Source organism: Maniola hyperantus, chromosome 5 (assembly GCF_902806685.2).
Source record: "Maniola hyperantus chromosome 5, iAphHyp1.2, whole genome shotgun sequence".
NCBI classification, from domain to species: Eukaryota; Metazoa; Arthropoda; class Insecta; order Lepidoptera; family Nymphalidae; genus Maniola; species Maniola hyperantus.
The window spans coordinates 15,001,564-15,026,308 of NC_048540.1; the positions used below are offsets into that span (position 1 = coordinate 15,001,564).

The 24,745-nt window shown below is 36.1% G+C and overlaps 2 protein-coding genes across 4 annotated transcripts in view; one reads left to right on the forward strand and one right to left on the reverse strand.

Annotated features, from left to right (window-relative positions):
* Nucleotides 1-17: 17 nt before the first annotated feature.
* Nucleotides 18-24,745, reverse strand: part of LOC117982453 (very long chain fatty acid elongase 7-like) — a 29,760-nt gene continuing 5,032 nt past the window's right edge. Inside the window, exons 1-6 of one of the 2 annotated variants that reach the window (XM_034968809.2) lie at nucleotides 22,301-22,430; nucleotides 18,419-18,480; nucleotides 13,630-13,820; nucleotides 12,938-13,012; nucleotides 3,052-3,351; nucleotides 18-775 (exon numbers count right to left, since the gene is read on the reverse strand). In XM_034968809.2, coding sequence (XP_034824700.1) covers nucleotides 545-775; nucleotides 3,052-3,351; nucleotides 12,938-13,012; nucleotides 13,630-13,820; nucleotides 18,419-18,480; nucleotides 22,301-22,347 — 906 coding nt within the window. In that variant the 5' untranslated portion in view covers nucleotides 22,348-22,430 and the 3' untranslated portion in view covers nucleotides 18-544. Of the gene's footprint in view, nucleotides 776-3,051; nucleotides 3,352-12,937; nucleotides 13,013-13,629; nucleotides 13,821-18,418; nucleotides 18,481-22,300; nucleotides 22,431-24,745 lie in introns of those variants that run through there. The other variant, XM_034968810.2, reaches the window with a different exon arrangement.
* Nucleotides 3,852-11,051, forward strand: LOC138402402 (gastrula zinc finger protein XlCGF57.1-like). 2 transcript variants are annotated; one of them, XR_011236777.1, is made up of 7 exons: nucleotides 3,852-4,115; nucleotides 5,317-5,491; nucleotides 6,347-6,439; nucleotides 6,970-7,104; nucleotides 8,147-8,512; nucleotides 9,222-10,816; nucleotides 10,980-11,051. XR_011236777.1 is itself a non-coding variant. In XM_069498742.1 (6 exons), exons 1-6 carry the CDS (start codon nucleotides 4,030-4,032, stop codon nucleotides 10,251-10,253), a joined length of 1,887 nt encoding a protein of 628 aa, XP_069354843.1. In that variant the 5' UTR covers nucleotides 3,852-4,029; the 3' UTR covers nucleotides 10,254-10,818. The 2 variants fall into 2 exon arrangements, 1 of the variants encoding a protein (XP_069354843.1); XM_069498742.1 differs by lacking the exon at nucleotides 10,980-11,051 and having other exon boundaries at nucleotides 9,222-10,818.

Genomic DNA, 24,745 nt, shown 5'->3' on the forward strand with positions numbered 1-24,745 from the left:
TCGATTTTCCACAGTGCGATTGTCTAAAACCTGCATCAATCATTATTACAATCTCAATTGTTCTGATTGGCTGAATTTGTGCGATTCTTGTTGCAACAATGCATTGTGGCCAATAGTGAGCGAGCATTAACCAATCAGAGATGATTGCGATCGTGACATTGTAGCTGTCAAACAACCGCGGTAGAGCCACTGTTCTGCATACCAAATTTCAGCCCGATCTATCCTAGTTTGAGTGCATTGATAGATCAGTCATTGAGTCACCTTCCTTTTATATATTTATACAATTATCTACTCTATCTATTATATTAATAAGTATATTATATTAATTTTGCCTCTTTCATACGATTCTTAATTCTTTGGCGGTACTTTTTATCTATTAGGTACTTCTGCTCTTTAGAATACCTTTTCTTTCTATCTTTTTCATAATCATTCCTCATAATAACATCACCATCTATTTCGCTAAAGAAGATCATTATCAGATCTATTTTTAGACCTACGATTAGCTTTTCTTTCTTCTTTAACTATTTTTCTTTATTATCTATAGTTATTCTTCTTTTTTACTATTAACACATTCCTCTTTACTGTACGCTGGCTTACAAATACCATTTGATAGTTGTTGTTTCCTTTTGGTATAACTCTGTCGGTAGAAGTTTAAAAATAAGAGAAGAAAGAAGACTGTATTGCAAGCTATGAATGCCGCTTCACCTTTAGATGGCGGGCAGTCAGAGACTCTCACTGCGATGTTGTAGTGGATGATAATGCAGACAAACTGGATCTGTAACAATCAAATTGATAATACCAAGTTAATACAAAAATGTTGCGAGGTACAATCAAATTGATAATACCAAGTTAATACAAAAATGTTGCGAGATACAATTAAATTGATAATACCAAGTTAATACAAAAATGTTGCGAGATAGGTACAATCAAATTGATAATACCAAGTTAATTCAAAAATGTTGCGAGATACAATCAAATAAATAATACCAAGTTAATTCAAAAATGTTGCGACATGCAATCAAATTGATAATACCAAGTTAATTCAAAAATGATCTGCACTAAGAGCCCGCGAGGGCCAGATCTTTGTTATTTTATAAAAGCTAAAAGTTCGATTTATTTATTTATTTATACTTTATTGCACACAGCGATCAGCGACTATGAAGTTTGGATCATGGTGGCTTTGGGAGATAACAGGTCATGAAGGTGTACTTGCTTTAAAAAACTTACGTTATCTTATGTTATCTGTTATCTCCCAAAGTCCCGACGATCCAAAAACTTTATAGTCGCTTATCGTTCCCCCGGTGTTGGAGACAATACGCGACAATATTACGACTAACTACCTTAATTATATTTGAAAAATAGATTTCATGACATAAAATTGTAAAATTCTGTACCTATTAATTTATCTGATAATATCCCCCAATGTCATTAATCATCAAGTTAATCATTATCCAATTACAAAATGCTCATACGTCAACTTTTCTATTGAAATTTAAACAATGATGGTCTATTGTTTACCGATAACCTATTGACCGTGGAGTGTTTTAAGTTAGAAAGATACGACTTAGCTATGAGAACCTAAATCATAATCTACACCTAAATAACTACCTACGTTGGTAATTATTTAATAGTTGATTACATTACAAAGTGCAATATGGATTCTATGGTGAAGTAATACTTATGTACTCGTAACACCAGAGGCGGATTAAATGTTGAGAGCAGCCTAGGCAATTGCATCTCATAAGACATAAGTCATAGGTGGGGTCTAATAGCCATATTAATTTTTTTACTAATTTTAAAAGAACGAGGAATCGTCTTATTGCATAGTTCGTAGTTGGTGATTAATTGATTATAATTAATTATACTATCTAAGTGAACGATGTGAAGAACACTTTGCTATATTAAAGAAGAGACAGTTTCAGTCACTCCAAGATAATATTATAATATGAGATTAGATAAAGTACCTAGTGTAGGAAACTCTACATAATTAGATATTAAAACACTCTTGTGATACTATTAAAAAACTCGCCTGCGGCTCATTTTTTAAACACGTGCAACTCATGTTTCATAAACTACCTACCTACCTACTTACTATTTTTTTATTAAAGTATAGTAGGTAGTAGACATGTGTCCGCTATAGCTTAACTTAACTGAAAACCGCTGCCGTGCCTATAGCGTACCGTATCGTTATTGTCGTAGCTAGCAACGGTTATCAGCTATCATCTATGACAAACCACCTGACAACGCAACACTGCCAACTGGCAACTGACAATACATTGTTTGGTTTTTTGGTAACTAGAAACGCAATAATTATGCCTTCTCTTTCTTTCTTTCACTGAAAGCTGAGAAGGAGCGGTTATTGGGTACCGGCTTAGTAACTAAGAACTTGATAAACCAAAGCCGACCTTATCTCTATTACGCTAGGCTTAACTGTACAAGTACTTGTCCATTACACTTTGATCTATCAATCTTAATACAGTTAGCCTTAGAGTAATAGAGATAAGGTCCTCTTTGGTTTATCAATCTTCGTGAAATGTTTTTGGTTAACTGGACTGTGGCAAACTATTCGTGCAGGCGTCCAATATAGTTTGACCTATGTCAATGATCATTATAATTAAACTTTGCTGCTATGAACTTAAGGTTGTGATTACTTCACGATATTTATGAAAGTAAAATTGGTTTTATTTTAGTGAATATGCGCGCGCTAGCTATACAGATGGTATTGATACGGTAGCTAGCTTAGTTACTACAACGAAAACCGCTGCGCGTTGCGCATATTAAATTACTTGAAACACAACTCTGATACCGATATTCGGCAACGGTTATCAATATCGGTATTGAAACTAAATAACTGTTGGATAACCGTTGCCAGAAATAGCCAATAACGCCCATCTTTAGTAGGTAGTGAATAAAGTAAGCCAAGATGTGACACATTTTGATTTTATAATTCGAATTTTAAGATATTATGACTTGAGAGTAGGTAAGTACTTTTGCATTCATTGGTATATCATTAAGTACGTACTTATAGATAGTGAAGATATAATCACTTACCAATTGGAACTTTGTCATATACTTCTTCCAGAAGATATATTTTGCCACTTTGGGTCCCAAAGCCGCTAAGCCATAGTACGTATACATGAACACATGCACCAAGGAGTTTAGGAAGCCAATGAAAATAAGTGTTGTTGAAGGCCAGTACTTCAAAAACGCCCATGTGCCAATCATCATGACAGAGTGATGATATAGATGGAGGAATGTGACTTGATTGTCCTTCTTTCTAAGCACGAAGAAAACTGTGTCTAGGAGTTCAGTGACCTTCGCGGCGAAATATAACCATATGCTTAAGAGAATCTGAAACAATGAATTGGATTATAATATTAGTAGGACGTATTTTATTGAAGTCATTAACCTGTAAAAAGTTACTTAGTTAAAAGTAGGTAATACCACATAGGTACCTAGTAGTAAAGTAGTTTGACTGAATCTCTACCCAGTTATTATTATAGGTACCTAGGTAATTAAAGTGTGTTTGTTTGTTGATTTATTGGTTTGTCCTTCAATCACATCACAACGGAGCAACGGCCTGGAGGCCTGGAGAGTGACAGACTAATTTTATCCCGCAAAATCAATAAGTTCCCACGGGATTTTTAAAAATCCAAATTCAGTGAAGTCGCTGGCATCATTCTAGTTTAAATAATATCACTAATAAAAAAATATTAACTCAATGGCTCAAAAAGGCTAGAACCCAGAGCCGTAAAACCAGTGACAGAAAAAAACAATGACAACTGTCATAGTGATTATTATCTTTGACTGTCATTTGAAAAGTTTGAAAAGTATCCTATAGGTACCTATGTTATTGGTCTGTGGTACCTGTGGCTGGATTGAAAAAGGAAATCATTTTATTTTGTTTTATATAACATTAAAAATAGAGAAACAGGTGCATTTTGACCGTTTTGTAGCACTGACTACACTAGTAGTCTCACAAGCCCACAGAAGATTCATTCTAGTAGAAGCAGAACAGAAGTTTTGGAAATGCAGTGCTGTGTGCCGTCCTGCAAAAATACTTCAGATAATGTATCCACATCACACGGGGAGGGGAAGGCGGTTAGTTTTCATGGGTGAGTATTTTGAGTTGACTCGCAAGTCGTCAAGATCTCACTTGTTAGTTTATATTGTGTTTGTCAGCTTAAATTCTGTGCTGACTGCTGGTTTGAGCAGTAATCAGTTAGTCACGCTGGGGTCATTGAAACATTGGGCCGCAGCCCGCTTGCAGCCGCTTGTAGCATAGCTAGAGCTTTGGATGAGGTATTATAATGCGTATTAAAAATAAGCGAAATACGCCAACAATACGTACCTATATATCGTATTTTGAATGCATCAAATCAACGTTCAGGTATGTTGTAATGACACCATACCTGAGCGTCGTTTCAACATCAGTACCTTTATATTATAAATGTGACTGTTTGTTTGATGGTTTGTCCTTCAATCACGTCGCAACGGTGCAACGGATTGACGTGACTTTTTGCATGGGTATAGATAAAGACCTGGAGAGCGACATAGGCTACTTTTTATCCCGGGAAATCAAAGAGTTCCCGTAGGATTTTTAAAAACCTAATTCCACGCGAACGAAGTCGCGGACATCAGCTAGTATTTAAATTAATTCCTATATTTTGGGCTAACTTGGTGAACCGGGAAAAAGGTATTCAAGGTTCTACAAAGGTGCTTTAGAGCAATCAAAAACTTACTCAGAATAGACAGCCGAAAACCACATTTTAAAGAGCTGAAATATTCTTAAATAAATAATAATGTAGTATGTTTACCCATAGCAATCTATCTGTGTTTAAAAATCTAAAAATAGGTGGTTCCCGTTTAGGTTAAAAGTTCAAGGGTCAGTGTAAACTTGAAATACTTATATCTGATTGGTGGATCTATTGTGCAAAACATAATCACTCTGGTATAGGTTTGTTTGCTTCATCATCATCATGATCAACCCATAACCGGCTCACTATAGAGCACGGGTCTCCTCTCAGAGTGAGAAGGGTTTTGGCCATAGTCTACCACGCTGGCCATGTGCGGATTGGTAGACTTCACACACCTTTGAGAACATTATGGAGAACTCTCAGGCATGCAGGTTTCCTCACGATGTTTTCCTTCACCGTCAAAGCAAGTGATATTTAATTAATTAAAACACATAACTCCGAAAAGTTAGAGGTGCGTGCCCGGGATCGAACCCCCGACCTCCGATTGGAAGGCGGATGTCCTAACCACTAGGCTATCACAGCTTTTGCTTCCTTAAGTAACATAAATAGTAATTTCCAGCTTCCCCAGTGAAGTGCATCTTCGTGCTGCCTGGCTCAGAGCCCTCGGCAAACAAGACAGTCACTTACCAGATTGTGCTGTGGTCTGCTCGCAGCATTTTCTAAATGACGAAATTTATGAAACAGAAAGTGGCGGAAGGCAAATTATTACTGGTGCTATTCCTTCAACAGTGCAGGTAACTCATAACGTCATGTTTTGTATAGTTAGTAAAACAAAATTAACTAAACCAAATTAAAGGTGACTGTAGAAGGAAAAGGAGCTAAGACTTATATAAGATCTGAATTCTAAGGAAAAAAACCGGCCAAGTGCGAGTCAGGCTCGCGCAACGAGGGTTCCGTACTACAGTCATAGTTTTTCGACATTTTGCAAGATAATTCAAAAACTATGATGCATAAAAATAAATAAAAATCTGTTTTAGAATCCACAGGTAAAGCCCTTTCATATGATACCCCACTTGATATAGTTATCTTACTTCGAAAATTTAAAATACTAATTATTAGTTCATGACCACAATTTAATTTTTTTTGTGTGATGTAACCACAAATTCACGGTTTTCAGATTTTTCCCCGAATGTCTGCTATAAGACCTACCTACCTGCCAAATTTCACGATTCTAGGTTAACAGGAAGTACTCTGTAGGTTTCTTGACAGACAGACAGACAGATAGACAATAAAGTGATCCTATAGTGGTTCCGTTTTTCCTTTTGAGGTATGGAACCCTAAAAAGGAACAGGTACTCAATTCAGTATTATGTATTTCATTAATTCTTTTTTATTTGAAAGGACATAATATTATTAGTTTGGTCTCAATAATTTGGTGAAGATCTTCAGAGATAGACAATGGAACTCCTCAACAGATAAGCGTAAACTGCTTGTGATGTGTGTTATAGTTTACTTAACAGTAGAATTTTAACCAAGTGTAGCATGATATGATACATAGGAGTTCAGAGTTTATAGTTGTTTAAGTCAGTTTTTGATTTTATTTTGTTTTTTTTAATCTTCACATACCTGTAACTAGTAGTATATTTACAGGTTTGCATGATATGCCTAGACACTGATAGCAAGCTGTTTCTAATTAGTAAACACAAATTGGAAGAAGCATATGAAAAGTTAACGGGACATCCTGTAAGTTGTTAATTTATGTTATCTTTACAAGGGATGAACGAGGATTATATTTAACAACTGTTTAAAATTTAAATACTTAACATGTTGTTTCTATTTCAAATTTTTTAGATTTAGACGTCCGCCTTCTAATCGGAGGTCGGGGGTTCGATCCCAGGCACGCACCTCTAACTTTTCGGACTTGTGGGTTTTAATTAAGTAAATATCACTTGATTTAATGGTGAAGGAAAACATCGTAAGGAAACCTGCATGCCTGAGAGTTCTCCATAATGGTGTGTGAAGTCTACCAATCCGCACATGGCCAGCATGGCCAAATCCTTCTCACTCTGACTGCCGCACTCAGAGTCGCTTAATCGTTACTTAAGTTTAGTTAAAACGAGACAGAGCTGTATCTGTCACATAAATCTGTCTCATTTTAACTCAATCTTAAGTAACGATTAGGGACTCTGAGTTTGGCTGTGAGAGGAGACCCGAGCTCTGTAGTGAGCCGGCGATGGGTTGATCATGATGATGATGATGACATGTTGTTTCAGTTGTGTGATCAAGGAAACCTAAAACAAACACTTTGCGTACAATGCGCTCAGAGATTGATGAACTTTAGTAGATTCAGAGACAAGAGCTTGAGAGCTCGTGCACTGATGATGAACTTAGTTGAAAAACATGAATTAGTAAGTACTTTATACATAGGTTAGGTTATTTTATTGGACGGTTTTTCAATGTTCGTTGTGACTGCCCGTAAATTGAGTTACACTATAAAACTCAAAAACATTTTATGTAATTTTAAGTGTGTAATTCTGTGGGTGGGTAAAAAGCTGTGTTGGCCTAGTAGCTAGGACATCCGCTTTCCAATCGGAGGTCGGTGGTTCGATCCCGGGCACGCACCTCTAACTTTTCGGAGCTATGTGCGTTTTAATTAATTAAATGTCATTTGCTTTGAAGGAAAACATCGTGAGGAAACCTGCATGCCTGAGAGTTCTCCATAATGTTCTCAAAGGTGTGTAAAGTCTACCAATCCGCACATGGCCAGCGTGGTACACTATGGCCAAAACCCTTCTCACTCTGAGAGGAGACCCGCGCTCTGTAGTGAGCCGGTGATGGGTTGATCATGATGATGATGATGATGAATTCTGTGGGTGGTTCTTTGAGAAATAAAATAAAATAAATAAATAAACTTGCATTGCTTATACCGTTCCATGCCAACGGAAGATTGGAGAGAGAACAGGGACTTATTATTAAGTCTTTATTGCCCGACTGTTTGTCAGAGGGCTGTATCTCATGAACCATAATTATAGTAGAGAGTAAAAATTTTGACAGTACATGGATTTCTATTGTTGCTACCACAACAAATAACAAAAAAAATTAAAATGGCTCCCTTCAAAATTTTAAAAAATTAAATGTGTTGCTCCTTGTAAGATGGTTGTGATTCCGATTCACACTTGACCAATTTTTTATCTTTGTAATTTCAATTTCAATTTATTTATTAAATCGGACAACAATTGATCCATTATGTGTTAGTAACAATAAATACTTAATAACTATGTTAATACTTAAACACTAAGGAGTTAGTAACAAAATACTTAATCACTATGTTAGTACTTAATAACTAAAAAGGATTTAGTCCTCTGCACGAGTTTCCCCATCAGAGGACTATCCATTTTATCCATTTATTTAGTGTAATGTACATATTGAATACTTAGCTTGTCTCAACAGATAACAAGACAACATATAGAAATGATAAACTGCACAAAACTCCAACTAAAGAGTAATTTGGTGTTAACAACGCTAGGACCTGACCACTGCGAGTTACACATACTAGAACACCCCTCGGAAGACAAACAGACAGAGTTAGAGGAAACTGGACTCAGAGAGTTTGTAAAAGCTGAAGGAAGGGTTGATGATGAAGAGTCTATGTGGGTTGATGAAGACATGGAAATGAAAAATGAAGATAACAGTAATATCCATAGTTTTGTTCAGGATCCGTTGAAGTATGAAAGGTGTGTCTTCCAATGTACATATTGTTTGGAGGATTTTGTCCATGAACATGCGTACATGCAACATATGAGCATGCATCTCCAGGTGAGATTCCCACTATTATTATCTCCTCTCCTCCTCCTCTCCTTTTCGGAGGTATGTGCGTTTTAATTAATTAAATATCACTTGCTTTAACGGTGAAGGAAAACATCGTGAGGAACCCTGCATGCCTGAAAGTTCTCCATAATGTTCTCAAATGTGGGTGAAGTCTACCAATCAACACATGGCCAGCGTGGTAGACTATGGCCAAAACCCTTCGCACTCTGAGAGGAGACCCGTGCTCTGTAGTGAGCCGGTTATGGGTTGATCATGATGATGATGATTATTATCTACTAGATGATGCCCGCGACTTCTATGAAATTTTTAATTTAAAATAATTTTTGTAACACTAAACTATACATTTAAACTAATGATTTGTAATTTTCAAATTATTGTCACATTTCTCAATTTTTTAAGGAAGCGTACATGTATGGCACAATTTAAAACATCTCCTTTAAAGCATTACCATAGCTTGTTAACTAAACAAGCTAGAGGGGATCTCTCAAAATCATACCTGGCTAAGTTTGTTGTGGGCTCTTCTCAGACCTGGGCGCGTTTGGAACCCTCGTAGCTTTAGTTTTAAGTTCGCGTAAAAATTATCACCACTATATCATCATTTTACAAATGCAACAACCGACCATCAAAAAGTGTAATTTGTTACCTATTTTGAATAAACTATTTTGAGTTTTGATCGTAATTTATTTATTTTATATAGGACAACAAAGTACCATCAACTGAAGAAGCTAATATAGACGACAGGTGCGGACACAACACACTGGCGACAACACAAGAAGCTGTCAGCTCTTGTGTGAGACAGGACATTGTCTCTATAGATATCAGTTATAAGGCGACATTTCAGAATAGTACAGAATATGCAGGCACTAGTGAAGAGAAAGTTACTTCATCAAACACTGTGTACACTTGTGACTTTTGTCAAAGAGTGTTTAAACAAAAAAGTCTTTTAGCAGAACACATTCGGAGTCATGTGTCACTAAATAGATTTACTTGCAAGACTTGCCAATACCAACCCAAAGATAAAAATCATTTAATGGTGCACATGAGAACACACACTGGTGACAAACCATTTTGTTGTAAATTATGCGAATACAAATGTAAACGAAATTCTGATTTAGTTAAGCATGTGAGAACTCATACTAGTGATAAACCACTTTGTTGTAAATTATGCAATTATAAATGTAACCGAAATTATGATTTAGTGAGGCACATGAAAACTCACACTGGTGAAAAACCATTTTGTTGTAACTTATGCACATATAAATCTAACCAAAATTGTGATTTAGTTAAGCACATGAGAATTCATACGGGTGAAAAACCATTTTGTTGTAAATTATGCGAATATAAATGTAGCCAAACTGGTGCATTAGTTGTGCATATGAGAACTCACACTGGTGAAAAACCATACTGCTGTAAGTTTTGCGAATATAAATGCTCCCAAAATAGTCTTTTGGTGGTCCACATGAGAACTCACACAGGTGAAAGACCATTTTGTTGTAAATTATGCAAGTATAAGTTTAATAAAAAAGTTGATTTAGAGAGGCACATGAGCACTCACACTGGTGAAAAACCATTTTGTTGTAAGTTATGCGAGTATAAATGTAATCGAAATAGTGGATTAGTGAGGCACATGAGAACTCACACTGGTGAAAAACCATTTTGTTGTAAGTTATGTAAATATAAGAGCTCCGATAGTAGTGGATTAGTGAAGCACATGAGAACTCACCGTTAAAGCCCTCGCGCTTACTGCATAGGTCCGAGTAGAGATGTAATAGTATATTACAGTCTAGGCCGGAAATAAAGCAATTGCCAGCCGAGTAATATTGGGCGGACGAGGCGAAGTCGCGGACTTAGTAAGTGATTTTAAAAGTAAGAGGCGCCAGCCGAGGGCTTTTAAACAAAACGAGATCTTTAATTGCTATTTTGACCGAGACTTGTACCTATACTTTTCTCCCATTTGTGAGGAAACAATAAAAAAACTTATATTATGTAAAGGTCATAAACTATACAGCCTGAAACACATCAATTCGAAAGTGACGGTCTTATTAAAAAAAGTACTCAATAAGTTTAAACCTCGTCAGCTATAAGAAACTGTCAAGCAATTTCTGTTACTGTCCTGTTAGAAATTGCTGGCGTGCGGACAGTATAGGGCCAGCTTATGTTTTTTTGTGATGAAGCCATTTCCGAGCAAGTGGGAGAAAAAATACTAAAATACCAAATGGTCATGTTAATAACTTTATATTAGTTTTAGTAGTTTATTTTTAATATGATTTATAGTTGTTTGCTTTTTAACGTGTCATTGGGGCCAATTCTCTTGTACTAAATCTCTAAACTAAACTAAATTAACAGGTCTAAATCTAGTGCTATCCTTTTCCGCAAGCAACATTATGAAAGGGATAGCAATAGATTTAGATTTGGCATTTTAGTTTAGTTTAGAGATTGTGTACAAAGGAATTAGCCACAATGGTGAATTTTTGTGTAAATATTTATAGTTTGACGATCAAATTAATAAATGCAATCTCTAACTGAGTATTTCTCTTTATTTTGTTGATATATGGGACTCAAGGTCAGGTAATGAGTAGGTTCTGACTTACAAAATGTATGGAAAATTATAATTTGCTAGATTCCTAGTTTTACCTTTTGAGGTACGGAACCCTAAAAATTACATAAAAACAAATACACAGACTAATGCAAAAATTAATTAAATATTTTATACAGATTTGCTGATTAATATAATATAAACCATTTTGGTGGTTTATCCTCGAAGAAAAACCTTATTATTTAATTATTATCAATGACGTCAAGTAAATAAATCACACTCTCGTTTCATAATTAAAATGAGATTTAATGATCTATAATCTGACTTTGCTGTCTGACAGATTTGAATAATTTAATATTAATTAACTTTTTACAGTTTGTGCTTAGGTATAATATAGTATTTCAGTATTTGTTTAATTATTAGGGTTCCGTACCTCAAAAGGGAAAAAAGGAATGTTTATAGAATCACTTCGTTGTCTGTCTGTCTGTCCGTCTGTCGTGTCTGTCAAGAAAACCTATAGGGTATTTCCTGTTGACCTAGAATCATGAAATTTGGTAGGTAGGTAGGTCTTATAGCAGAAGTTAAGTTTACAATCCGAAAAACGTTAATTTGTGGTTATATCACAAAAAAATTAAAAATGTCTTCAAAATTTTTTTAAAATTAAAGTAAAAATTTTTACTATTAATAATTTAATAGTAAAATTTAGTTATTTTTATGCCTAATATTTTTTGATTTATCGTGCAAAATGTCGAAAAAATATCCGAGTACGCAACCATTGTCGCGCGAGTCTGAATCGTACTTGATCGGTTTTTTTTCTTTTTTAGCGTTCAAACAAACGTATAGTCCGGGACAGGTTGACGACCTCCCTGGCGCAGTGGTAAGCACTGGTCTTATTAATGGGAGGTCCTGGGTTCGATTCCTGGCAGGGGTTTGGAATTTTATAATTTCTAAATTTCTGGTCTGGTAGGAGGCTTCAGCGGTGGCTAGTTACCACCCTACCAACAAAGACGTGCAGCCAAGCGATTTAGCGTTCCGGTACGATGCCGCGTAGAAACAAAGGGGCACAACCCATCACCGGCTCACTACAGAGCACGGGCACGGGTCTCCTCCCAGAGTGGGGTAAATAGGGGACGGAAGTTTGCATGAAAGTCATCATTTTTAAAGTTACATCGATGAAAATTGGTATTCAGGCTTTCGTTTAAGAATTAAAAATACTTAGGTATTTCTCGATTTTAAAAATTGTACCACGCCGATTTTCTACATTCCACCCGAGCGAAGCCGGGGCGGGTCAGCTAGTTGTATCTATTATAAAATAAATGAAGATATTTTGGTATTTAGATTACTACCACCACACCCACGATTTCGTCCGTGTGGATTTAGGTTTTTAAAATCCCGTGGGAACTTTGATTTTTCGAGGTAAGAATAGCCTGTGTCACTCATGTAAAAAATCACGCCTATCCGTTGTTACGTTGCGGCGTCACAATTATATAACATTTATAATTTTAGTGATTATCATAATTAAATACAATTTCTGAAGTAGGTAACACAATGAAACGTAATTATTTGTGTTTATCAAGTCAAAATCTGTAAAACCCTTGAAAAAAATCTTCACGTTATTTTTTATCTTTTATCTGGTACAGGAAAAACAAAAACAAAAAGAAATATATAACCATCATCTTACAAAACAAAAATACATACAAAAATTATGATATTTTAAGATCTTTGATAATTTTATTCATCATTAAAATGTATTATTTTTTATTGAGAATGATTACCTACGTAGGTATGTTTATATATTTTTTTAAATTCCGGGTTTTATGAGAAGCTTCCGAAATTATAAAGCGTGAGTCGAAAATAAATAATTAAAAGTGGCTTACTTCGCTTCTTTCGTTTTCATTAGCAAGATGACACGTCTTTGGAAATATCCCTTGTTCCATCAGTTGTCCAAAATACTGCAAAACAAATAAGTATAATAATGTGACTTATAGAATATAGAATAATTAGGAAAATGTAGTAGGTATCTAGGGTTCAGATCTAACACATTTCTTGAGCTATAGAGGCAGATTTACGAACACTTTAAGTTTAATTTTTTTTAAATTAAAATCCAAAGAAAAAATAAAAGAAACTTTATTTGTTGCTATAGTGAATTTCAATCTCAATCATAGCTGTTCTATTAAAATAGAATAGTTACAAGGTGTTATTCGATCGTTAGCAAAAATTTGGCTCTATTATTTTACTACCTAAACACTATCCAATATTAATAACAATTTCTTTACACTTGTAGTTTTCGTGATTTAGTATTTTTCAAACTCGCAATGTATAGAGCGCAAAACTCGGGTTGAATGTCCCGCCTGCAACGTGGCACTGACCCCGTGGCACATCTACGCATCGTTCATTGACCTCTACTAGCCTTAGGCAGATATATTATTTTCAATACATTACAAACTTTTTAATCTTTAAAGGTTTAATTTTTAAAGGTATCTTATCGGTAATCATCGGTACTATCACCTGACTTCGTTTTTGCTAGATTTCTGATTACAGTCTATATAAACATAATGATAAAACTTACCCGTCGAACTAAATATACGGAACCGACCACTTGAATCGCATTGTACAGCACTAATGCGGCCTTCAGTTTATAAGGTTCCCTTTTGGTCATCAAAGATGGTCCGATTTTCAGTACATAGAGCAGGTATACAGCTAAAATTATCAGCACTGGGCCCGGTGTCACCATCAGAGGCAGAGAGTCGGTTTCGTCATCTGTGAACAAAAACTACGTAAAGAAGTTTCCAACCTCTAAGAGTTACTGTTTACCTAAGTTAATTGAAATAAACTATTATTATTTTATTATTTATTTATTAAGCCCAAGAGAACACCAGCCCCCCAATTGTGTAAGAAAAACAGCTTATTCATCGTTATCATAATCGTCAACAAATTCTGCCCTTTGCTGTGAAAAAATGTAAACATCGAATCAACCAATCAATCGATTACGATAACAATGAATACGTTTTAATTGTAAACAAATTTTAGAAATAAGAGAACTTGTAAATATAAATAAAATAGAAGGCCTTAAAAAAATTATTCGAATATTTACCTAATTAAAAATATTTTTTATAGTGTTGACGAATATCTAAGATGACATTTTTTCCTTTTTGGTGGATTGATGGTTGTTACCTTTTGACATATTATTTTGTATTAAGTACCATCTTGTTTCTTATTCTTTTGTGACTAAGTATTTAATTTGGCTAATTTTATCAAAACTATGTGCCTACACGTTGTTAGGTATATCATAACATATTGCATGCTAATAGGCAGAATTTGGCTGTACCTTTTTGTTTTTGTAACATCACTGTTTACCCAGATTCGCTATAAAGAAAGGAGATCGCCCGTGAACGGGCCGGGCCCTCTTTTGTGGCATCGCGCGCGGTCGTGTCAAAACTTAAATTTTTTTTTTTTTTTAAATATGTTATTTTTTTACGATTATGTTTTATAACGACTTTTTTTCACTCTATTATTGAAAATATCCACAATTACAGTTAGAATCGTAAACATGCATTTATTTTGAAGAAGTATTAATTAAATATAACCTCAATATCAGCAATATAAAAAATAAGATTTCTTTATAACCAGGGTGAATAAATAGAAATCGTTTGCAGAATAAAAAGAGTTAATTATTTGTCTACAAAATAAAATTAAAACCATGGTGACATAACAATTATATTAGGGGGGGGCCCAAAGCTCCTAAGAAAATGGGCAATCTCTTTTGTATTGTATTTGTATTTGTATTTTGTATGACACAATCGGGGGGCTGTTCTCAGTAGTGGGCCGCGACGGCATAACGATTAAACCGTAAGTACAAAACTTGACACAATTGCATAGTAACTGTAAGTAAACACATACGTGGGAATCGATTGTATTGTAGGTACTTACGCACACAAATATTTGTCCAAAAGAGGTCAAGCGTAAAGAGGTTAAATAGAAAACAATCACGTTAACGAATCTAATCATTTAATGCGAAAGACGTTAATGCAAATACTCTTTTTTTTGTAAGTTCACATTCCAATGTTAATTTAGGCTAAGTAGGGAAAAAACATTGGTTATATAATATTACTAGCTGATGCCCGCGACTTCGTACGCGTGGAATTAGGTTTTTAAAAATCCCGTGGGAACTCTTTGATTTTCCGGCATAAAAAGTAGCCTATGTCACTCTCCAGGTCTTTATCTATACCTACCCATGCAAAAAACCACGTCAAGCCGTTGCGACGTGATTGAAGGACAAACCAATAAACCAAGAAACCAACAAAGAAACACACTTTCGCATTTATAATAAGGGTACTGATACTAGCTGTTGCCCGCGACTTTGCGTCATTTCCCGTGGATTTTCCCATGCAAACCTTGTCCTGACAAATAGAAAAAAAAAGAATTAACCAATTTGGTGCAGACTTTCGGAAGTTATGCGCGTAAGTAGGTTTTTTTTACTCCGATACATACAAGTTACTTGACTGCAATCACTCACCTGGTGGTAAGTGATGATGCAGTCTATAAGACCGAAGCGGGCTAACCTGGGAGGAGTACCTACGGCAGTTTTGATTAAAACTTTGGTTTCTACACGGCATCGTACCGGAACGCTAAATCTCTTGGAGGCACGGTTTTGCCGGTAGGGTGGTAACTAGCCACGACCGAAGCCTCCCACCAGGTAGGTACATACATTTCGGCGATTCATGTTTTATTTATAACACAGATAGATAGATTTCTAGTGGATACCCGGCGTGTGCTACTGCGCTAAAAAATTGCCTAATGCATCTTTTTATTGGTTAAACCATATTCGCATTATTGCCTTTCTAATGAACGCGATTTGTGGCACATCGGTTGGATGGTTTCAAAGTCTATAAGGGTTAAGTAAGTCTATACCAAACAGAAACATTTTTTGTTAAAAATATTATGTTTACTATCATCACTACGCATATTAAAAATATGAAAGTGTATATTTTATTTGTTGGTTAATTATTAGTTAAAGTCAAATGATTTATTCAAAATAGGTAATAAATTACTCTTTTTGATGGTCTGGGTGTTAGATTTGTAAGATGAAGTGGTGATAATTATTACGCAAACTTAAAACTAAAGCTAAAGTTAGTTGATTTGTCCTTCAATCATGTCACAACGGAACAAACGGATCGACGTGATTTTTTGCATGGGTATAGTTGAAGACCTAAACAGTGACATAGGCTACTTTTTAACCGACTTCCAAAAGGGAGGTTCTCAGGTTCTCAGTTCGGCCCGTTTTTTTTTACATCGAAAAATCAAAGAGTTCTCACGGGATTTTAAAGAATATATAAGTCAATGGGATCGTTTGTTTAAATGTTTTTTACGGGTAGGTACAGACAGAGCCATCTCGATCTGTCCCGGACTATACCTAACGGTGATCTCTTTTATAGGTTTACGCCGTATCTGAAGCTTAGTGTTAATTTTCAAGTAGGTGTTAGTTTTCGTAACATCGAACCATAAACGTATAATTACTACCTCACCGGGCTTGTGTACTCAGTGATTTTGTATAAAGGTGTGAAATCATGATTTTTCCCATCTTGTGTCGCTATTCAGCTCTGGCCTCTGACCTCTATCTACTAATAGTAAGGCTGCTTTTCCGTTGCTATGCGTTTGATATCTACCAATCATATTCATTGGTGCACATAGCTTTGCACTGGTGGAAACGGATTCAACTATACTCTGATTTTTAAGTCGGTGGAATTCTAACGTTGTCAGTTTTATACATCAGGGGAGTTATTTGTATGAAAAACAGTGTGACCACCACCTGAAGTTCGATTTTACCCCAAATTACATTAAATCCCTATCAATATAAAAAGCCCTAAGACAACTTCGCACTAAAATAGGGTGCAATCTTTAACAATGGAATGTGGAAACTGGCAGCAATGGGATCGGTTGATTTGAGGATGTAATTTTGACTTACCTATATGTTGAACATTTCTAAGTTTATTTTTAGTTCCTTTTAATTTTAATCATCTTGATGTGCCTAAAAGTACCTACACGCTTAGATTATGATTCAGGATTTTTTAAGAAATTCTTTCACAAAAACCTTGTTCTTTACGAAAACAACAAAAAATCGGCCAAATCGGTTGATTTGTTCTCAAGTGATGATTTTACATACATGCGGCAATTGATTTATGTACTTAAATTTACCTATGTACAATATTTAAAGTTTTCTTCTTTGTGGGAATTGTTTTATCTCTGGTAACATTAAGAAACGTCAGAATTCCACGGAATTAATAATCAGACTATAAGATATGTTTTTTATATGGAAGGATGCGTGCTATGGGCCGTCGCGAGTGGTGTAGCTATGTGCAGATTAGAGTAGCTACAGTACGCTTAGCTACATAGCTTAGTATTGGTGGAAACGGTCACATATTTCACATCTTTGCAGCATAGCTGCATAGCACATCTTGAAAGTCATTTTTATTATATTTTGTTGTTATAGCGGCAATAGAAATACACATTCTGTGAAAATTCTCTCCCTACTACCTTGTTACTACGGTTCACGAGATACAGCCCGCTGACAGACAGACGGTCAGACGGACAGCGGAGGCTTAGGAATAGGGTTCCATTGACACTTTTCGGGTACGGAACCCTGAAAAGAAGCGTGTTTATATCGGTAAGATAATGTTAATTTTTATGAATGATAGTTTGACCTTAAATATACAAATATAATGGTAATAAAAGAACACTTTACGAGCCTTTTCTATGATAATTATACGTCAAGAACTCTATAGGGGCTTTGATTTATGAAAAACTAGCTGACCCGGCGAACTTCGTACCGCCTAACAGTCTATTAATTTTCTCCGTAAGAACCATCCCCGTACTTCAAGGAATATTATGAAAAAAGAATTAGCGAAATCGGTTCAGCTGTTCTCAAGATTTGCGATCAGCAATACATTCAGCGATCCATCTTTATATATATATATATATATATATAGAGATACTATGTAGCTTTAAATTTTTTACAAATACTTTGAATTTGAATAAACAATCTTTTTATTTGTATTTCAAAAAGCGATAAAAGATTTTCCGCATGAAATCCAAGAGTTTTCTCAAGATAATAATGGTAGGTATTATCCGAGAAAATTCCTACCACTGGAAAATGGAAAGAAAATATTGATTTGAAAAGTTACTTTAAGTAAGTTAAGTTAGAAGTAAGTTGTAAAGTTAGTTAATCTCAGAGCGTAATTAATTTAAAATTAATTATGCATCACATAAAATTAATTTTAAACATTAATTACAGTCTAAGAGAAATATTTATAAAGTCAAGCTTATAAATAATTTTAAATTATAATAAAGTTTTTACTTACATTTGCTTTTTGTCAGATCCCAATCAAGGAATCGGAGGCCGACTTCCCCGTTCATTGTGTGCCTGAAAAGATGAAAAATCCATATTTCAATATAATATTATTTTCTTTAGAAAGCTCAGAGTCGCTCAGTGGGCGATGGAGCGAGCTATGCTCGAAGTTTCTCTTTGTGATCAAACCAGAAATGAGAAGATCCACAGAAGAACCAGGGGAACCGATATAGCTCAACCGGTTGCGAAGTTGAAGTGGCAATGGATGGGGCACATAGTTCGAAGAACCGTTATACGTTAGGGTTCAAAGCAAGGGTTAGGCTGCCTGTCCACTGGTGCGGAGCGGAGCGGAGATGTGTATTGTTGACCAATCAGAGTTTTGTCAGATGACGGAATGAAATTATCACGTTATTTATCGACAACGACATCTCCGCCCCGCTCCGCACCAGTGGACAGGCAGCCTTAGGGTACGAAAGCGCAGCGTTTGAAGTCCCCACCATTAAGTGGAGTCGCAGGGAGCCATTGGATTCAAGCAGCGCGGCGCGGCGTATGAAAGTGTCATGTGTAAGTCCCTACAAGAGATCTATCTCCAGATGAGGACGTCTATCGGTTGATGTTGATGAAGACGCGACGGTTTTCTTTAGTCGATAGTTATATCGATACTCAGTATGCGGGAACAACCCCATAGCCTTAAAAAAAATTTAAAACCGTCACTTTAGGTCTATTTTACTAGTGGTTCTGTTACTGGTCCAATGCTCGAAATCTAACAACGATTTCAAGTTTTGGTGCACTGCATCCAAGCCGAATAAGAGGAAATCGAAATGTAGAAAACTTGGATAAATCGGGATGTCGATTGTCGACTGTATATCTATTCTATACACTGCGTTCGTTTTGACGGATGATTCTTGGCTCGGATTTGGATTGGACGCAGTACGCAAGTGTTCATACAAGTAATATTGTGGTTAGTTCGGTCCGAATTGGAGATTTTTTTTTTTTTTTTTTAAAGAATATTAGCCATTTTTTAAATGACTAATATTCCCCTTTCCTCTCCAATTAAGCGTCAAGCTTGTGCTAGGAGTAGGTACGACAATAGTGCATCGGGCGGGGTTTGAACCGTCGACCTTTCGGTTTTCAGTCCACTCCTATACCGGTTGAGCTATTCTCGGCTACGGAAAACGAAACTCGGATCTAAAGCGAAACGCCTCATGAAAATTCCTGGGACTCGTGATCGGATGCAGTGCGTAAAGAGTCTAATAGGCTATTTACGCACAGGGTACTGTTGATTGAAATCACCATAGGATTAGTTTCCCTAAATGAGTGCTCTATCGACCAAAAAACTAGTTTCCAATAATTTGCGAGCCTTTTGTATTAGAAATCGCTTACTGCTTACACCCCGTCATTGATGTCAAACCAATTAAACTGTCTTAATTTTTAAAAATAGTTTTAACTTTCTTTGTCTATGGATTTAACAGTAAAAGGTAAAAAGTTTGTACATTGAATAAAAGGTAAACGGCCACTTCGGTATAAGTCCCGCAAATTGCTAATGAGCGTGGCCTCCATTTTAGTGACGTCAGCATTAGACTGAAGTTTCGAGCTGATGGTAATTTTTTCTTATATACATAAACACTCATCCGATCTGAGTCCGTGAAAATATGGAAATAAAAACTCGGATATTGCTTAAGCACTAATCCAATCTCTGTTCCAAATCCATGCAGTGGACATCTTAGACATATCTACTACGTCATAATGTTCTCACGGATGACGGAGAGAACTCGGATGACGGAAGTCGGGGCTAGTGCGTAAAATATCCCTTCGGGTACGGAACCCTAAAAACTATGGCTTAAGAATGAATGACCGCCAAACTTTTTATTTACTACTTTATGCGTATTCCGACACGCACCTGACCAGTTTTTTAGGGTTCCGTACCTCAAAAGGAAAAAAGGTACCGTTATAGGATCACTTTGTTTGTATGGCTGTCTGTCTGTCTAAAACAGATTTTTATTTATTTGTATGCATAATAGAAAAAATACGGACAAAGAAATTTTGAGTAGGTACTAATTCTTAGTACGAATCTTACGTTAATATTACGTTAGTCTACTTAGTTCTTAATAAGTACGTAACTTTCTATATCGATGAGTTCGGAACCCTCGGTGCGCAAGTCAGACTCGCACTTCACCGGTTTTTTTAATAAATGCAAACGTTTAAGTTCAATACACTCATTCGCGAGTCGCGACTGTCTCAATTACTTAATTAAAAATTAATGAGCATGAATCGGAATCTCAACGTTTGACGCATTTCGTCGATTAAGTAGGTACCTACCAGTACAGACAATGGGGGCATCAATATTTAAAAACATCGAAAATTCGTACATTCATTAGTAAACAGGTCGAGAGGGCAATCGGGGTGGGGACGCCCCGCACACCCGCACAGCCCCAGCGCTAAGCCGGTGCGGGATAGCGCGGGTGGAGTGCGGGTCCCCTACACTGGGAGGAACAACCAAACAAACGTTCCTCCCAGTGTTGGGGACAATACACAGAGAAACTTTCCGCTTTTATAAAATAAGGATGTCTGGCACGCGCTGGCTCTCTCTCTAAAAGTCTATCTATAAAACCTACTAACCTATTTACCGTACTAAGTCAAACTTTACTTTCCATTTTTATTCATATTAGTCACAATATCTTCGACCACGACCATAATATTATTTTATTAAAGTAAGTAGATATATAAAAAACCGGTCAAAGGAGAGTCAGACGAATCATGCCAAAGAATTCTCCATAATATTTATTCTCAAGATTCTCAAAGGTGTGTGAAGTCAGCCAATCCGCGCTTAGTCTTATGGCCTAAAGTCTGGGTGAAAAATCTAATAGAGCGCACTCTGATTTTGCTTAGACTTGACACAGAGTTAAAACGAGACAGAAGTATATCTCTCACATAAATCTATCTCGTTTTAACTCAAAGTTAAGTCTGAGCAAAGTCAAAGTGCGCTCTATAGAGCTCTGCCTAAGCCGTTTTCATTCTGAGAGTCTCGCCTTGTTCCGTAATGGACCGTACGTTAAATGAATGACGCAAAACATTTCGTGCTTAAATTCGAGTTTTCTTTTTGTTTTACTTTATTTTTCCCAACTTTTTTGTTTCTTAAAAATAAGATCAGTCCGTCTACCTTGAATAGCTATTCAAATTGTTTCGTTATTATCTACATGCCTTTCAATCTTCTAATTTCGACTATAAAGCCTAACCTTAGGGTTATCTAAAAGAGATCGCTAGTTAGTGATAAAACCGCCTTTGTACAGAACCTATGAAGCATACCTATCTCGCATGTTATAATTACCATAATAATACATGTTCTTTCTATGGTATATTGTGTGTTCTGGAGAATATTATATCTTATCAATCTAAAGCGTAGATCGTGCGGCATAATGTTAATGGACTAAGAGCCAGCGCGTGCCAGACCTTCAATCTAAATATATAAAAGGATTGACTGACTGACTGATCTATCAACGCACAGCTCAAACTACTGGACGGATCGCGCTGAAATTTGGGATGCACATAGCTATAAATTATGACGTAGGCATCCGCTAAGGATTTTTGAAAATTCAACCCCTAAGGGGGTGAAATAGGGGTTTAAAATTTGTGTAGTCCACGCGGACGAAGTCGCGAGCTTATGCTAGTACTACTTAGTGTAGTACTAGCATAAGCTCGCTTAGTAGTACTACTTAGTGCTAGTACTAGTATTTTTATAATTTTTATAGTCTTTTACCTACAATTACATATCACAAATTTCGTCACTGGCAGCAAGCATGCCGTAGCTTAGTGGCCAGAGCGTCGGGCGCGATCCCAGGAGACGCGGGTTCGATTCCTGCCGGTCCGCAATTTTTGATAGGTATTTAAAATTTACCGGTTAAAATTGACGCTTGCTAGATATCTTCCAAACACTTGTCTCATTTCTTGAAGTCAATGTCACTTTATTCACATTAACTTGCACTTTTCAGTATAATATTCATATCATACATCCAATACAGTCACTGTCTTTCGTAAAACTGACATAAATCACCAGTTTGATCAAAAATGATTATTAATTAAGATAACTGCGTTACCTGCACTTCTAATAACTCATTAAAGATATATTTAAAGTCATTAGGAATGAATCATTATCATTTATGCTAACGTTAACTTATTCTTGGAGTTACTGGAATTTTCGTCACCTATACTTATATATTATAAACTTGCTGATCCCCGCGACTTCGTGGATCGACTGCATGGATTTAGGTTTTTTTTTAATCCCGTGCGAACTTCTGATTTTCCAGGACGAATAGTAGCCTATCCGTAGAATCCTTTCCCTAGGATGCAAGGTCTCTCTGAACGGATGATTCTTTAAAAATTCCGTGGTATCACGACGATTTAGGAATGCAATTCCTTACAGCATCAGGGTTGAGGAGTTGGGTCCTCGAGTTCAACGACAAAGTCTTTACTTGGTAGGTACCTCAAATGTCAATTTATAACCGACAGTTCCTAAATCCCATCAATTTTTGTGGTAAGGTCCCGTACGGCATCAGGATTGAGGAGTTGGAATCCAAATTTTTTATGGGACAATGTCGCAAAGTTTCTCTATAGTTAAAAAAATACGCAAATCGGACGCAAATCGGTTCAGAAATCTTGGATATTTCGGTGTACATAGGTACAAAAACACAACTCCTCCTTTTTCAAAAAGCGGTTTAAAAAGTAGCCTATGTGTACTCCTTGGTTAGTCCTCTACTTGTCTGTGAACGTCCCGTCAAAATAGGTTTAGTTGTTCCGAAGAGTAGCCCGTTCAAACAGACAGACAGACAAAACAATTAAAAACTTGCGATTCAGTTATGGTATACAGTTCCAATAACCATATGAGTTTTATTTGAGGTAGTTATTTCGAAATTAGAGACAGACACTATAATTTTATTTATTGTCGGCCAAACATGACCGACAGTGTTTTCACCTGTCTAAGAAAAATATATTTTTAAATTAAAGTTTTACGGTTTTTAGGGCGCAAAAAATATAGTGTTAATTTTTTTGATCTAATAGGACAAATATTAACCATTTAAGACCTACTTAAAAAAAGTGTCAACTAGCCTATTATTTGTTCATAAACACATTTTAATTATTTTTTTGTGATGAAACCACAAATTCACTGTTTTCCTGTTTTCAGATTTATTCCTGTACTTGTGTTATAAGACCTACCTACCTACCAATTTTCATGATTCTAGGTCAACGGGAAGTACCTTTTTACCGGTCTTCTACCTTAGTACCTGTAGGGCGATTGCCTAAAACCTGCATCAATCATTATTACAATCTCATTTGTTATGATTGGCTGATTTTTTGCGATTCTTGTTGCAGCAATGCATTGTAGCCAATAGTGAGCGAGCGTTAACCAATCAGAGGTGATTGCGATAGTGACAGTGTAGCTGTCATTCTCCCGCAATCGCGAAGCAGTGGCCCTACCGCGGTTGTTTGACAGCTACAATGTCACGATCGCAATCATCTCTGATTGGTTAATGCTCGCTCACTATTGGCCACAATGCATTGTTGCAACAAGAATCGCAGAAATCCAGCCAATCAGAACAATTGAGATTGGAATAATGATTGATGCAGGTTATAGACAATCGCCCTACTGTTTTCTTGACAGACGCGACGTACAGACGGACAACAAAGTGATCCTATAAGGGTTCCGTTTTTCCTTTTGAGGTACGGAACCCTACAAAACCTAAATCCACGTAGATAAACTCACGGGCATCATGTTGTTTGTAGTTTATGACACTTTTCCTATGTAATCGAGTTCAAGTGTAAATGGCAAAATGTGCAATACCTACTATTTTTGTTATCGTTTTGCTGGAGTCAAGATTACATAGGTACATAATAATAATATACGGTCGACCTCATGTCACCTTATCATAATACATTCTTTCAAAGATCGATAAAGAAAAACCGGCCAAGTGCGAGTCAGACTCGCGCACTGAGGGTTCCGTACTACAATCGTATTTTATCGACATTTTGCACGATAAATCAAAAACTATTATGCATAAAAATAAATAAAAATCAGTTTTAGAATGTATAGGTAAAGCTCTTTCATAATAATATGATACCCCACTTGATATAGCAACCTTACTTTGAAAGTAATGGAAAAATAGGAATATTGGTTCCATGAACACATTTTAATTTTTTTCTTGTGATGTAACCACAAATTCACGGTTTTCAGATTTTCATGTCTGCTATAAGAGCTACCTTCCTGCCAAATTTCATGATTCTAGGTTAACGGGAAGTACGTGTACATGTAAGTGTCTGGTTTCTTGACAGACAGACGGACAACAAA